Raw genomic sequence first — 13,823 nt, 5'->3', positions numbered from 1 at the left:
AGCACGACCCACAACCCAAAATCCAACACATAAGAATATAGGAACTATGGTTATTTGCATATGCAAATAGAACATAGAAATATTTCTATAAGTTAATAACCTAAATAAATGAATTAATTTACAAAAATATAAGAGTGCATTACTTATTTGTTTAGTGTTAGGTAAGTAGGTAAAAATAATAATATTATAACAAAAGTATTTATACGTAATCTAGGAAATACTATTGAAAAATCACGAATGAAATGTGGTAATCAAGAAGGAAGTTTACAACATTGAAGGAGAAAAGATACTGAACTTAGCCATTTATAACACTTGTTTTCTTATTTTAATTAAAGGAATAAATTTTCTAATTTTTAAAAGGAAAAATCTTTTTGGCCAGAAAATTTGGCTAGAAAAATTTTTTATCTATGTTATTTACCTTTTAAAACATTTTTAGCCTTTTAACTTTAATACCTTTTAACTAAAAAATGGAAAAAAGATCAATTTATTTTAAAATAAAAAAAATATTATAGTTTTTTTAATTTTCTGGCCATTTATCACTTCTTACAACTTTTTTCATAAATGAAGAACACCTTTATTTATCATATTTTCCTAAAGTTTTGAGCATTTAGTTTTCCCCCATTAATTGTTTTAAATCTATTTAGTGTAATTCAAACTACAAATACCAATTTATACAATTTTCACTACTAGATTTAGTTATAGCTTTGATCAAAGTTAGTGATTACTTCATAGACAATCCTAGTGATCCCATATCTATCTCGTTACTTTGTGCACCAACTTTCGTGTGCCCTTGTGACCCAACACCTATCATTTCCCCATATGCCTCGGTGTTCGGTGCCTAAATTTGAGCTTCGACTGAATTTAGATCACACATTGTAGGGCTCATTGAGGGGTTGACACTCCCAACATGATTTTCTCCATCCTCAGGAGCCCGAGACTTTTAGTTAAGGGTTAAACAGTCCCACCACTGGACTACAACTCATGATGGACATATGCCTATGCTACTCTACGTTTCAATGCTAAATTAGGTAAAGACATTTTTTAATTGAATTAATAATTATTCACGATTTGTTAGTTTAATATTTAAATTATATGATAGTATTGCTATACTTTGAACTATAATATTTTATTTGAGTGAGTGTTTGACTATGAGTAAAATATAGTGAAAAAGTGAAAATAGAATATTTCAAAATCTTAAGGATAATTGTAATTTTCAGAGTTTAATTTTGAAAAAAGTGAAAATTTCCTAAGAATTGATTCAGAGAAAAACGAAGCATAACATGAAATTAGCGACAAATAAATTTTCAATATTTCGTGACCAAACAATTAAACTCCTACAGTACTAAATGACATGAAAAATCATCTCATTTTCTTTACAATGTGTAAAAGCTAGAAAATAAAATATAAAAAGGCTACTTTATGGTATTTTCAATCATTTTTTATATCTGAATTTATGTAGTATTATTTTTTACTTTTCAAAAGTCAATTTAAATAATTTTAAAAATATCCGTAAATAATATTTTTTCTCATATCATCAATATAATTAAACGACAAATAATATATTAACTTGAGTTTCAAAAACACAAATAAATTAAGACTGAAAAAGGGTCCTGGTATTTTCTTAAAGCGGTTCTCCATTCAAATGCGAAACTCAAAAAGCTTTCTAATTTCAAAATCTTAGCTCTCTCACACACACAGCTGCACACAAAAATTGCGAAAAGCCTCTTTCTTCTTCTCTCCAATATCTCTTCATCTTCCCCTCTTTTCATCTTCTCATACTGATTCTTACTCTTGTTGACTATCAAGTCGCCGATTGATATGGAGAATCTCATAGCATTAGTTAACAGATTACAGAGAGCTTGTACTGCACTTGGAGATCATGGCGAAGAGAGTTCGTTGCCTACTCTTTGGGACGCTTTGCCTACTATCGCTGTTGTCGGTGGACAGGTTTTGACACATCTAGATTCTCTCTATTTTTATATATTCTGTTTCGTTACTGTATTGTGAAGCAAACGCAAATTCTGTTTTATTGCGGTGTTTTATGTATGAATCTGGAAGTGTTAGCTGGCGATTCGAATTTTTGAAAGTTGTTGCTTCGTTTGAATAGTCGTGTTCGTATTTATTGAGCTTGAGTTTGTTGATTTGCGTGTTCATTGAAGTCAGATCTGCGGTTTGTATTGTATTTTTTGGTACTTGTATGCTCATAGTTTCTGTAAGTAGTTGTTGTTTGTTGCAATATCTACGTTGCTTCCATTTTTGGTCATTTACTTGCCTTATTTTACCTGAAGGTTTTGTAGTGGAGTGATTTCTTCGGGTCTTGTTACTTGGCTCAGCTTGATTTTATGGTTAAGTTACTTGCCTCAGGTTGATCCGATAACATTAGTCATGAAATGCTCATATATGTAGGTTTCACATTTATTACTCTCGTTGTGTCAATTCTTGTGACACGGTTGGAATTTCGAGATTCAAATTTCTAAACTTTTGGCTTGAATTTGGACATAGAAGCTTTAAGTTTTTTGAAATAAAATTTATATATTTGAAAATTGCGTAAAAAAATACTATAAATCACAATAATTAACAAATTAAAATATTTAAAAGGCATATAAAAGAATTTCAGTAGAAAACTTGGTTGACTCTTGAATTCCAACTGTCCACATAAATTGGGATGGGGAAGTAGTTAAAGTATTCTCTCAATTTTATTTTATGTGATATTTGACTTATATAGTGATATATTAGTGATAGTGAAGAGACATTTGAGAATTTTGTTTAATTATAAAAGCATCATATTAGAAGGTCTGAAATTGAATAGTTAAATGAATTTGAATTCTTGAGAGTTGTAAAGTTCTATAGACATAAACATTTTGGAATGTCTCAAAAGGGATTAAAGGGGGCCGGACCTAGTATGTATGTTATTTGAATAATTCAGGACCAAGTTTTTTCTAGCTTTATTTGGGTTGAAACTTTGAGAATTTTGGTTCATGTTAGGCACATGGGAAGAGGCAATCTAGTACCATAGTTTCTGTATTGAAATGTAGAAGCTGAATGTATTAATGTAATATGTGGTATATGTTTATCGTATTGAAGAAGTTTTATGAGCTGCTTGACATCATTGCTAAGAACGTGCTGTTACATAGCTGGACATGTTTCTGAGTGTGCATTCTATGCTAATATACAATGGCTGTTGTGGAGAATGGACGTTTGGGTCCAGAAGTGAGTGATCCAATGCCCTTTCTGCTCAACTCAAACTTAGGTGCATGCTAATAGTTTTCTAATGGTGGTGTGCATGACCTGTATCATGTATCATGTGTCTCCTCTGTGATAATCTATCTTCTATTGTGTACTTAATGTCTTCCAAAAACTATTGATTCCTCTGATTTGTAGGTTTATTTTGCATTTATGTTGCTTAACTCCGTCTTTTGGATGACTTGTAGAGTTCTGGGAAATCTTCAGTGCTTGAGAGCATTGTTGGAAAAGATTTTTTGCCTCGTGGATCAGGTAATAATTCCATCAATTTGAATCATAGATGCAAAACTTTAACAATACCAGAATTCTCACATATCATGTACAGGAATTGTCACCCGCCGCCCCCTTGTTCTACAGCTTCATCGGATAGAAGAAGGTAGAGAATATGCAGAATTTGGACACCTACCAAGGAAGAGGTTTACTGATTTTGGTGAGTTTTTGACTAGCTATTCTACCGTATTATTTGCTCAATTCTACTTTTCATCTTCTGCATGTAGCACCTGTCAAGTGTGTTTTCTTGTTTTCATTATCTTCTGGGACTTCATTAGCAAACTTTTCCTCAACATTCACTTCAGTCTGCTGTTGATTTTGCTTCTAAGTCTTATGTGTCTTTCAGCTGCTGTGAGGAAAGAGATTGCTGATGAGACTGATCGAGAAACTGGCCGCAGCAAACAGATTTCTAGTGTGCCAATTTATCTCAGTATATACTCTCCATATGGTATGAAGAACTGTTTGTTTTCTATTTGTGCAATTCAATTGTCTGCAATGATGTATTTTTGAGGTTTTTGGTGGGTTTTTTTTTTTTGGACAAAGGTTGTTGATGATGTATTTGTTTTGAGTAAGCAGGATGTTGAAATTTGTAGGATGAGGTTGAATTTGATTACAAAAAAAAAAGTATTTTACTGAAGTCTGGTGTTAAATGTTTCTCCCCCAATAAATGCATTCAGGTACTAGCAACTAAAAGATTGTTGCTTCTGATAGCTGTGTGGACAATTGCTTTTAAAATCACCACTAACATATAGTGGATAGTTATCTGGTGAATTCCTTTGTTGTGTGTGCTTAACTATTGCTAATATTGCCTTTTCAGTTATACATTCACTTGTTAGAATCCATTTGGTGTTGAAATCAGTGTTTTTTTGGTAATTTGTTACCAGTTTGGCGTAGACTTCTAATTTTACTTGCCTCAGTTGCAGCATTTTTTGTAGCACCAATACATTGTATAGTTATCCAAAAATCTGAGAAAAGATTTTCTACTCATTCCATTCTAATTTTACATTGCCTCGACATTTACTACTTCATCTACTTATTTTGGATTTTTGTCATGGCAGTTGTTAACTTGACTCTGATCGATCTTCCTGGACTTACAAAAGTAGCAGTTGGTGAGTGTAGGGTTGCTGTTCATTCGTGTCATTGATTTCAAATGCAGAAAAATGTATATTGGTCGAACATGTTTGCATTGATACATAACTTTTGTTTTCAAAACAAAAACTGTTTCTGAATTGATATTCTGTCCATTAAATTTATGTAGAGGGACAGCCTGACAGCATTGTACTAGACATTGAAAACATGGTTCGGTCTTATATTGAGAAGGTCAGTACTAGTCTTTTATCCAAGAGAAAATGTTCCAGTATGTAGTGTTAACATTTTGAAAAACAATAATACTACAGTTCTCTAGTATTGCAGTAGTTTGCTATGCTTGCTCTAATATGTCAGGAAACATTTAAATTGTGTTTGAAGATCGCAATTTGCTCTTAATACTTGTGAAAGTCATTGCTTTCTGTTTTCTTGACATTGCAGCCCAATTGTATTATTCTTGCAATTTCCCCTGCGAATCAAGATCTTGCAACATCGGATGCAATCAAGATTTCTCGTGAAGTAGACCCTAAAGGTTAGATTCTGGGAATTTTCTTCGTATAATTTTCCTTCCCTCTAGCTCTGGATTGTTCTGAATGTGTTAATGGACATTTTCTTTTATTGGTGGGAAGTAGTTGTATCTAGTTTATTATAGTTGGTTTAGTTAATTACTGTAAGGCAAATTATACACTTTAACAGAGCTGCCACATGCATTATAGATCTGCCACTTGATTAATAAAATTGCTTACCTTATAAAAGACTGACAACTTTAGTGTAGACATGAAAAACTTTATCCATCTTCTCTACCTTTCTCCAAAACCTATCTTTAGCATCACAAAGTTCTAGAAGTTCCAATTCACGTGGTCATACACATTCTCTAGATCCAACTAACTTTCAAGAAGCCACTGCCTCATTTTCCACCAATCCTGCATGTAGAATTTATCTGCCCTCCACAGATACAAACACATCCTAAGAGAGAGACATTGTATCACCAGACCTTTATTCGTATACTTGAAACCATCTTAAAATTGATCTGTTGATGTTTCCTGCTAGACTAATAGTTCCACATTCCCCAATATTTGAGGCTCCCTCCTCCTTTTGGGTGATGCAATGAATGCAGTGGGGCTTTTTACAAGCTTTTCTGATTTCTGGAATGATGTAGCAGTCTTCATGTTGTCTTCCTTCACGACACTCCCAACATTGCTGGAAAAAAGTTGGAGTGAAGTCCTCCAGTCTGATGGTTTATCTCCCGCACAATTCTCCAGTCTCCCTCAACTCCTCTCCTCTTCTACTCTCCAACCACTCTTTCATTTTCTCTCATATTTGGTTAAACTCTATCCTCCCGAATTCAGTCTCTATTCTTCCTTTTCTTTGTACACACTCTCCAACCACTCTTTCATTTTCTCTCATATTTGGTTAAACTCTATCCTCCCGAATTCAGTTTCTATTCTTCCTTTTCTTTGTACACTCTCCAACCACTCTTTCATTTTCTTTCATATTTGGTTAAACTCTATCCTCCCGAATTCAGTCTCTATTCTTCCTTTTCTTTGTACACTAGGGAATAAAAACTGCAACTGACTTGACCTCTTCCTCATCTTTATAAACCATCTACCCCACTTCTGTTCACTTCACTAAGAACTTTTTATTGGACCCTCCTCTTTCAAACAGAGTGTTCCATTTATTTTGTTTTCAGCTAGTCTCCCAAGCTGTTGGTTCATCTTTTCTCCCTTGTTTAGCCTCCCCCCCACCCCCCAACACACACTAGATCTCCCGATTTGTTCATTACCTCCCGCATCTTAACCTGCACCCTTCCAAAGATGTCCCTATTCCACTCCTTGTCCTGTTTAACAGTATCTTAGCCAAGCAAAATGTAGTTTCACTTCATCTAAATTAGAATTCTGAGGATTACGAGTGCATTTTTATTTACTATGTTACTTGGACTCTTCAAAAATGTCAACGGGTGCGTGTCGGATTCTCCAAAAGTAGTGTGTTTTTGGAGAATCTGGCACAGTAACGACAATGAAAGTGAAGAGTCCGCACAACTTAAACCCTAGGTTTATTGATTATGAATCAAAGATAAATTCATACAACTTATTTCTTTTTTTTGATAAAGAAGATTAAGTCATACAACTTTTATATCTTCTGTAAGAAAATTGAAGTTTCTTCCCAGTGCTCACATTCTTCAAGGTGAACAAGAGTTGGGAAACTTGATATAACATAGACCTTCAATGTGCTTCACATTTGTACTTATCTCGTTTACGGTGGCAAAACTCCAATATTTGAAGCCCTAAATGTTTTTCAAGTTTGCCAATGCGTAATTTCATTTTTTTTTATGAACAGAAAGATCATCAGTGTTTACTTATCCAAAAAGAATAAGAGGAAAAATGAAGGCAAGAAAGACCATTCCTGTTTCTTAGTTACCTGCTAAAACAGTCACTACTAGTGAAGTCTAGTGAGACATGTTCCTTTTATTTTATGCTTATGTTTATTTCTAGTATTGATTACCTTTTTTACTTGTCGTTTTGCAAATTTGTTCATGTTGTGGATATGTCCATTCAATTATCTTTTACACTCAGAGAATTATTTGTTCTCACACTCATTTGTGATCATTTTTTGATTGAGCAAATAATGTAGTTTAAGTTTTATCTAGGTTCATAATCTCAGCTCATTTGCTATCTCTGACTCTCAACTCTCGTCTTTTCCTTGTGTGGTAATGTGCTAGCTCGATGCTAGTTGTACAATATGGTTCATTATTGGTCAAGATTATGCATACTCATATCAAGAACAATTACATCTTTTAAGACGTTTTTGACTCAGTATCTGACCACTTGTCTCAGGAGAAAGGACATTTGGAGTTCTGACCAAGATTGATCTCATGGATAAGGGTACCGATGCTGTCGATGTAAGCTTTTATTTGGTTGATAATAATTACTGCTATACTTGTTTGAACATGCATTTTTACTTAAATGTAGCTTCAATTGAGCGTATATGAGTATGGACCTTATCTATTTTTGTATCCTTGAGATAAAACTAGAGAAAAGTTGCTTTTAGTCTTTTCATTCGATCCAAATTTATGCCATAAGTTGATTTTTTAAGTTTGATAGTTAACCATACATGGGTCTAACGAAATAACCTCTCTACCTCGGAAAGGGAGGGGTAAGGTCGCGTATACCCACCCTCCTCAGACTCCATTTGTGGTAATATACTGGGTATGTTGTTGTTCTTGTAGTTAACCATACATTGGTCTTTCGTAAACAACCTCTCTACCCTGCAAAGGTAGGGGTAAGGTTTGCGTAGTTCCCACCCTCTCCAAAACTCACTTGTGGGAATATACAAGGCATGTTGTTGTTTTTGTAGTTAACCGTACATACATGTAGCTTTTTAAAATTAATGCCATTAAGTGTACTCCATCTGTTCAAGTTTTGTGGTGATGCTTGACTTGACACGAAGTTTATGGAAAAAAAGGAAGTCCGGGACTTTTCTTGTACCTGTGACATTTTTGTGACTATAAAAGCATGTCATTAAAGGTAAATGAGAAATTTAAAGTTCAAGTGTTGCCTTGTATAGAAATGTGTCATTCTTTTTGATAAAAACTCATAAGGAAATAATGCCACCTAAAATGGAACAGAGGGATGAGTTACATTCTTACATTGGGAAAAATGGGGAAGTATCTTTTATATAAAGAGAAATACCAAAGCTTCTGTGAAGAATAAGGAACCTCTGTACATAAAATGGAACAGAGGAATGTTTCATAATTTTTCTAGTTTTTGGAGAACTTGTGTATTTTGAGTTTGATTGGGTTAAGGTGATTGTAGTTTCTTATTCTAGTTTGATAAAGTCCAAATATCAATTTTTTGTTGATTGTTGTTGTAGACTTGTAGTAGATTAGTAGTAGTAGTAGTCTAAGTTGCTCGGACTCTTCACTTTTGGTGCTGCACCTGTGTTGACATGACATGGGTGTGGAATCCATGTCCGATTTGGTCAACTGATTTTGGGTACTTTGATCAAAATCGATGGGGAAAGTCTGGACAGTTTTAATCATTTCAGTAGCCAATACTAAAACTAAGGTGAAATTGAAGAAAATGGTATACCTTTTATATAGAAGTTTTTATGTCACTCCTTTTCCTTTAATCTCCTTCCAGGATTCTCCTCAAGTTCTCCACATAATTTACGTTTAATAACTCTTATTTTTATATATTTTAATTATTTTTAGGCGAATCCTCGCACCCGTATCCATACATGGATCCATATCCCCAAATCTTAAAAACTAGATCATGAAGGATCCGACCTTTAGATCTGCACTTGTATCGGATACCCGCACCGAGTCCGAGCAACTTAGGTAGTAGTATCTTAGTGAATACATATTCTCATATTGGGTGAAGAGTTATTTGAACAGATCTTGTGATAATACCCAAGGAGATACTATTTGAGTTTGCTTTATTAAGTAAAGAAATTAAGGCAATGCACATGACATGACATGATGTGGAGGATGAATGTTATGATTTTGCCAATCACTCTACTTGAGTACTCTTCTTTTAAATTTATGATTTTGGACATTGAAAGCCTATCCTTGTGTTCTTAGTCTGAGCATCTTAAAATACTACCTATTGGAATAGACAAAGGCACTTCTTCATGCCCTCTTGACATTTGTAGGAGCAGAAGTGGTAATCATATCTTTATTTGTTTCTGCAAACGTGTTTGTCAGTATCCACTGTTTAATTCACATTCCTATGATTTATGCTTTCTGATTAAAACTTCTGCTGCCATCAAGATGTCTGTTAACATTTACAAGAAAAAATTATAATGGTTCTTATTTACTTACAAATATTATCAATTGTTGATTATTCTAAATCAAGTTCTTGGATTTCCAGATGTTGGAAGGAAAATCATATAAGCTACAGTTTCCATGGATTGGTGTTGTCAATCGTTCACAAGCTGATATCAACAAAAATGTGGATATGATTGCTGCTAGGCGTAGGGAGAAAGAGTACTTTTCTAGTACCCCTGAGTACCGGCATCTTGCTAACAGGATGGGTTCAGAACATCTTGGGAAAGTTCTGTCGAAAGTATGTCATATTCTTTCTAATGGAATATTCAGGGGTTGAAGTTTTTTTCTTTTTTAAACTAGAGCATTGTTCATCTTATTTCACTTTTCTGCCTCCAATGAAATTCCTCTTGGTGCTCTAAATGAAGCCTAAAGGTCTTTATGCTTTTCCTATTTGATGTAGACTTGTAGTTGTGGTTTATGTTGGATAGCTAACTGTTTTTCTTTGATTTTCTGTCTACGTTTTTAGCATTTGGAGTCTGTTATCAAGTCTCGGATTCCAGGTCTCCAGTCTCTTATCAACAAAACTATAATTGAGCTAGAAACTGAGTTGAGCCGTCTTGGAAAGCCCATTGCCACGGATGCGGGAGTAAGTATCCTATTTAAATCTCTACCTTTCTGTTGTATTGGTTATTGAAACCTGTGAGGCAATTTACTTTCTTCTCTGTGCTTCCATTAGTCTGTAGAATATGAGTTTGCTTTTGTTGCTCTTCTGAGCGTGAATCATATGTCTTGTCCTTGTTTTGCATGTTCTGATCAGGGAAAATTGTACATGATAATGGAAATCTGTCGTAGTTTTGATGGAAATTTCAAAGAACATCTTGATGGAGTGTAAGTGTTCCATGTTTATTTTTTGTCAACATATCCAAGTAAACTATATTTTTATGTGGTCTAAGCTTGTTTTCTGATGTCTGGATGTCACAGTCGACCAGGAGGTGATAAAATATATTACGTGTTTGATAATCAGCTCCCTGCTGCATTGAAGAGACTGCAATTTGACAAGCAACTTTCAATGGACAATGTAAGGAAACTTATAACTGAAGCGGATGGATATCAGCCGCATTTGATAGCTCCTGAACAAGGATATCGTCGTCTCATTGAATCTTCCATAGTTTCTATGAAGGGTCCTGCTGAAGCAGCTGTTGATGCGGTATGGATTTTTGCCCCCTGTTGTTTGTACCTAAAATATACTATTATAAGTTGCACTGTGTATAATGGTTTCAACTAGCTTTGTATCTTTTCGGAATGGGTCAGATGTCTCCTTTTCTTCAGCCGTTTTTTGATGAAGCCTCTTTTCATCAGCCATTGATTCTTCTTTGCCCTTTTTTGGGATTTCCATTCTAGTATTCTGACTCAAATTATCGAGAATTGGAATAAAACAGGTCCCCAAATGGAGCAAGCTGGATTCTTATAGCAGACACAACTAAATTGAAATTGAGGCTTAATTGTTGTTGTGTACTGCTTTTTGTTGATTTACATTTCAGTCTTCTTCATGGAGTAGTCAGGTGTGTAGTAGCTGGGGAAGGAATTTCACTAAGGGATTCAGAAAAAGAAAAAAGAGAGGCCAAAATGCAGAATTAGGAGTTGAATCTGCAACCTAGGGCATTTTTTAAACCTCTGCAACTATATATACACATAATTTTTTGTGCAAGCCCACTACATGGCTGTTGTTTTAGTCTTGTCAAGTTACAAGAAATAATAGCAATGAGACTTGAAGCTTGGTATTGCAATATGAGTAGATGGGGTGTTTTATGACATCAGGACGAGTACGATGTTCATTCTCAGAATGCCAGTTTTTTTCTCACCGTAGCAGCTTTTGGAACTTTGATAATATGTGACTTCAAAGTTGGCATTACTGGGAAAAGTACAAACTACTAAACAAAATGATATTAGGAAATAATTTTTGACATTGAAAGTAAAGCTGGAAATTGGCAAGTGTGGGTCCTCTGATTAGGGATCACTTTGTCAATAATGTCAACCGAAGTAGATATGTGTAATTTGATTTTGCTGTGTTTGATTTTTCATTGACTTGTTCCTCCCTGTCAACTTGACTTACAAATCTTGTTAATCTCCTATTAAAAAACAAAAAAGTAGTGAACGAAATAGAATTTAGTTATCTATATTTAATCTTGTAGATTCCTTTCTTAAAATTTAATCAGCTTATCTGACTATTCTGACTGTAATTAGATGCTACCAAGATTAGGAAACATTGTCTGAGTTGTTTTCTGCTTAGTATGGGAGGTTTTTCTCCGTCATTAGGGGCAAAAATCTTGTACAGTTGAGCAAACAAATCACGGAGTACTAAGTTACTTCCTTTGTGATGATTGCAGGTTCATGCTATACTGAAGGAACTGATTCACAAGGCAATCAGTGAGACTGCGGCAAGTTCCCTTTCGTTTCTAGTTGCTGTTCGGAGTTAATGATACATAAATTGTTATAATTATTATTCTGGTGTGTTAAGGGTCTAACAGCTGGACGCATGCTTCTTCTCTGTGCAGGAGCTAAAGCAATACCCCTCCCTACGAGTAGAGGTCAGCAATGCAGCTGTTGAATCACTAGAAAGGATGAGGGATGAAAGCAAAAAAGCAACTCTTCAGCTGGTTGAAATGGAGTGTAGTTACCTGACCGTAGATTTCTTCCGAAAGCTTCCTCAAGATATTGAGAAGGGAGGGAATCCGACACATTCTATTTTTGACCGGTACAATGATTCCTATCTTCGCAGGATAGGTAAGTTGTGAACTAGCAATCTCCCCTTAATTCTTTGATTCTCCGAAGTATTTTGATAAATGCATTAAAATTTTCTGCTAATTACTCGTAAAATAGTCACCTAAGATCTTTTCCCTTGCAACTTTTTTTGGGGTTATCCTCATAACTGCCTTTTGTGAACAGGGTCAAATGTCTTGTCTTATGTCAATATGGTTTGTGCAACTTTGAGGAATTCAATTCCAAAGTCTGTAGTTTATGGTCAAGTGCGGGAGGCCAAACGCAGCTTGCTTGATCATTTCTTCACTGATTTAGGCAAGAAGGAGGTGAGATTCTGCCTTATTTGTTAATCTACCTGAAACTCTTTCTGGGTGAGAGGAGTGCAGCAATGGTATGACTTACACGGATATTAATGTTCGCCTTATTCTTTTGCAGGGGAAACAGCTTGGTACTTTGTTGGATGAGGATCCAGCAATTATGCAGCGTCGCCTCTCTCTGGCAAAGAGACTTGAGTTATACAGAGCTGCTCAAGCTGAGATTGATTCAGTAGCATGGTCTAAGTAAACAGAACTACACAAGCTTCCATTTTTCATCACTTCTCGTTCACCACGATTTGCGTATAGAGATAGGTGACCAGTGATTCTTTGCCTCGATTTGTATTTCTTATTGTAGTAGTTATAAGTAGTGATTAGGTTAAAACTGCTGCTTGCGTGGGTAGTGTCATCGACAGTACTAAAAGCCAAGTGTATGGACTTGATATTGCTATTACATAGAAAACCCCTTTGCTTGTAGAGTATATAATATATTGAATGTGATGTCTTGCCATTTCATACACATTTTGGCAGGATCAATGCGTCTTATAATATATCGACAGAATTAGCAAGTCACATTTTTGTGTGACCTTTCCTCTTTTGTTGGCTCTGATTACTTGGCCATTATATTGTACGAAGCTCAGTGGGGTTTGGTTCGGGGTTGACTCGACCCAATACTATAATAAGTTTGGTCTAACTCAGCTTGGCTCCAGTCGACTTAATACCATAGTAAGTTTCGTTAGACTTGGCACCGAAGCCTATGTCGTGCGCTGTAATTGACTTTCTTTGTGGAAACTGAATTAAGAAAGGAAGTCAACGTGTTTTCGTTTTAAGCATTTTCTTCCTTTGTTTTTGTAAAATATAGTCTCAGTTAAACGAGCTCATTACATACGCAGAACGTAGTTAGGAACATAAGCCTTGTGGTGGCTTCTGCCTTGCGGTTTTTTGGTTTTTCTAGAAAAATAAGTAAATTTGATACGTAAGCAAAATATATTATTATAAAAATATTTTTATAGAAGTCTAAATTTTCTTCATCCCACTAATGTGAGACTTTACATCCAGCCTCATTTCCAAGGTGCATGGATAATGTAATATGGATGTCCAACATTGATAAATTATATATTGGAATGGATCTGGCTCTATTACCGTTTCACCAACCATATAAGCATTTTTGCAAAATTCACCTTGAAATTGGTCTTGGGCGTAATTTACATCCCGAAAATTAGCTATTATCCAAGTCCATATAAGGAGTTCAAATTTTCCTCATCCCACTGTTGCGAGACTTAACAGGGGTGGGGGTGGGAGGTGGTGGGGAAAGGGGCTACAAGAGTGTGGTGAAGATGAGGTGCGGTGAAGAGTGGGGAGGACACAATCAGTGTGGAATGCTA

The 13,823-nt window shown here is 35.2% G+C and overlaps 1 protein-coding gene across 1 annotated transcript; it reads left to right on the top strand.

Moving 5' to 3' along the window:
* Positions 1 to 1,635: 1,635 nt before the first annotated feature.
* On the top strand, positions 1,636 to 12,957 carry LOC125831703 (dynamin-related protein 5A-like). Its single transcript, XM_049510888.1, has 15 exons — positions 1,636 to 1,947; positions 3,432 to 3,495; positions 3,569 to 3,673; positions 3,860 to 3,961; positions 4,572 to 4,622; positions 4,772 to 4,833; positions 5,041 to 5,131; positions 7,434 to 7,498; positions 9,468 to 9,662; positions 9,891 to 10,010; positions 10,182 to 10,252; positions 10,346 to 10,571; positions 11,752 to 12,148; positions 12,311 to 12,450; positions 12,560 to 12,957. Exons 1-13 carry the CDS (start codon positions 1,819 to 1,821, stop codon positions 11,839 to 11,841), a joined length of 1,371 nt encoding a protein of 456 aa, XP_049366845.1. The 5' UTR covers positions 1,636 to 1,818; the 3' UTR covers positions 11,842 to 12,148; positions 12,311 to 12,450; positions 12,560 to 12,957.
* Positions 12,958 to 13,823: the final 866 nt, after the last annotated feature.

This window comes from Solanum verrucosum, unplaced genomic scaffold, assembly GCF_900185275.1.
Source record: "Solanum verrucosum unplaced genomic scaffold, falcon-dt-bn FXZP01000049.1, whole genome shotgun sequence".
In the NCBI taxonomy this organism is placed as follows: Eukaryota; Viridiplantae; Streptophyta; class Magnoliopsida; order Solanales; family Solanaceae; genus Solanum; species Solanum verrucosum.
This window is presented reverse-complemented; position numbering and strand designations above follow the sequence as displayed.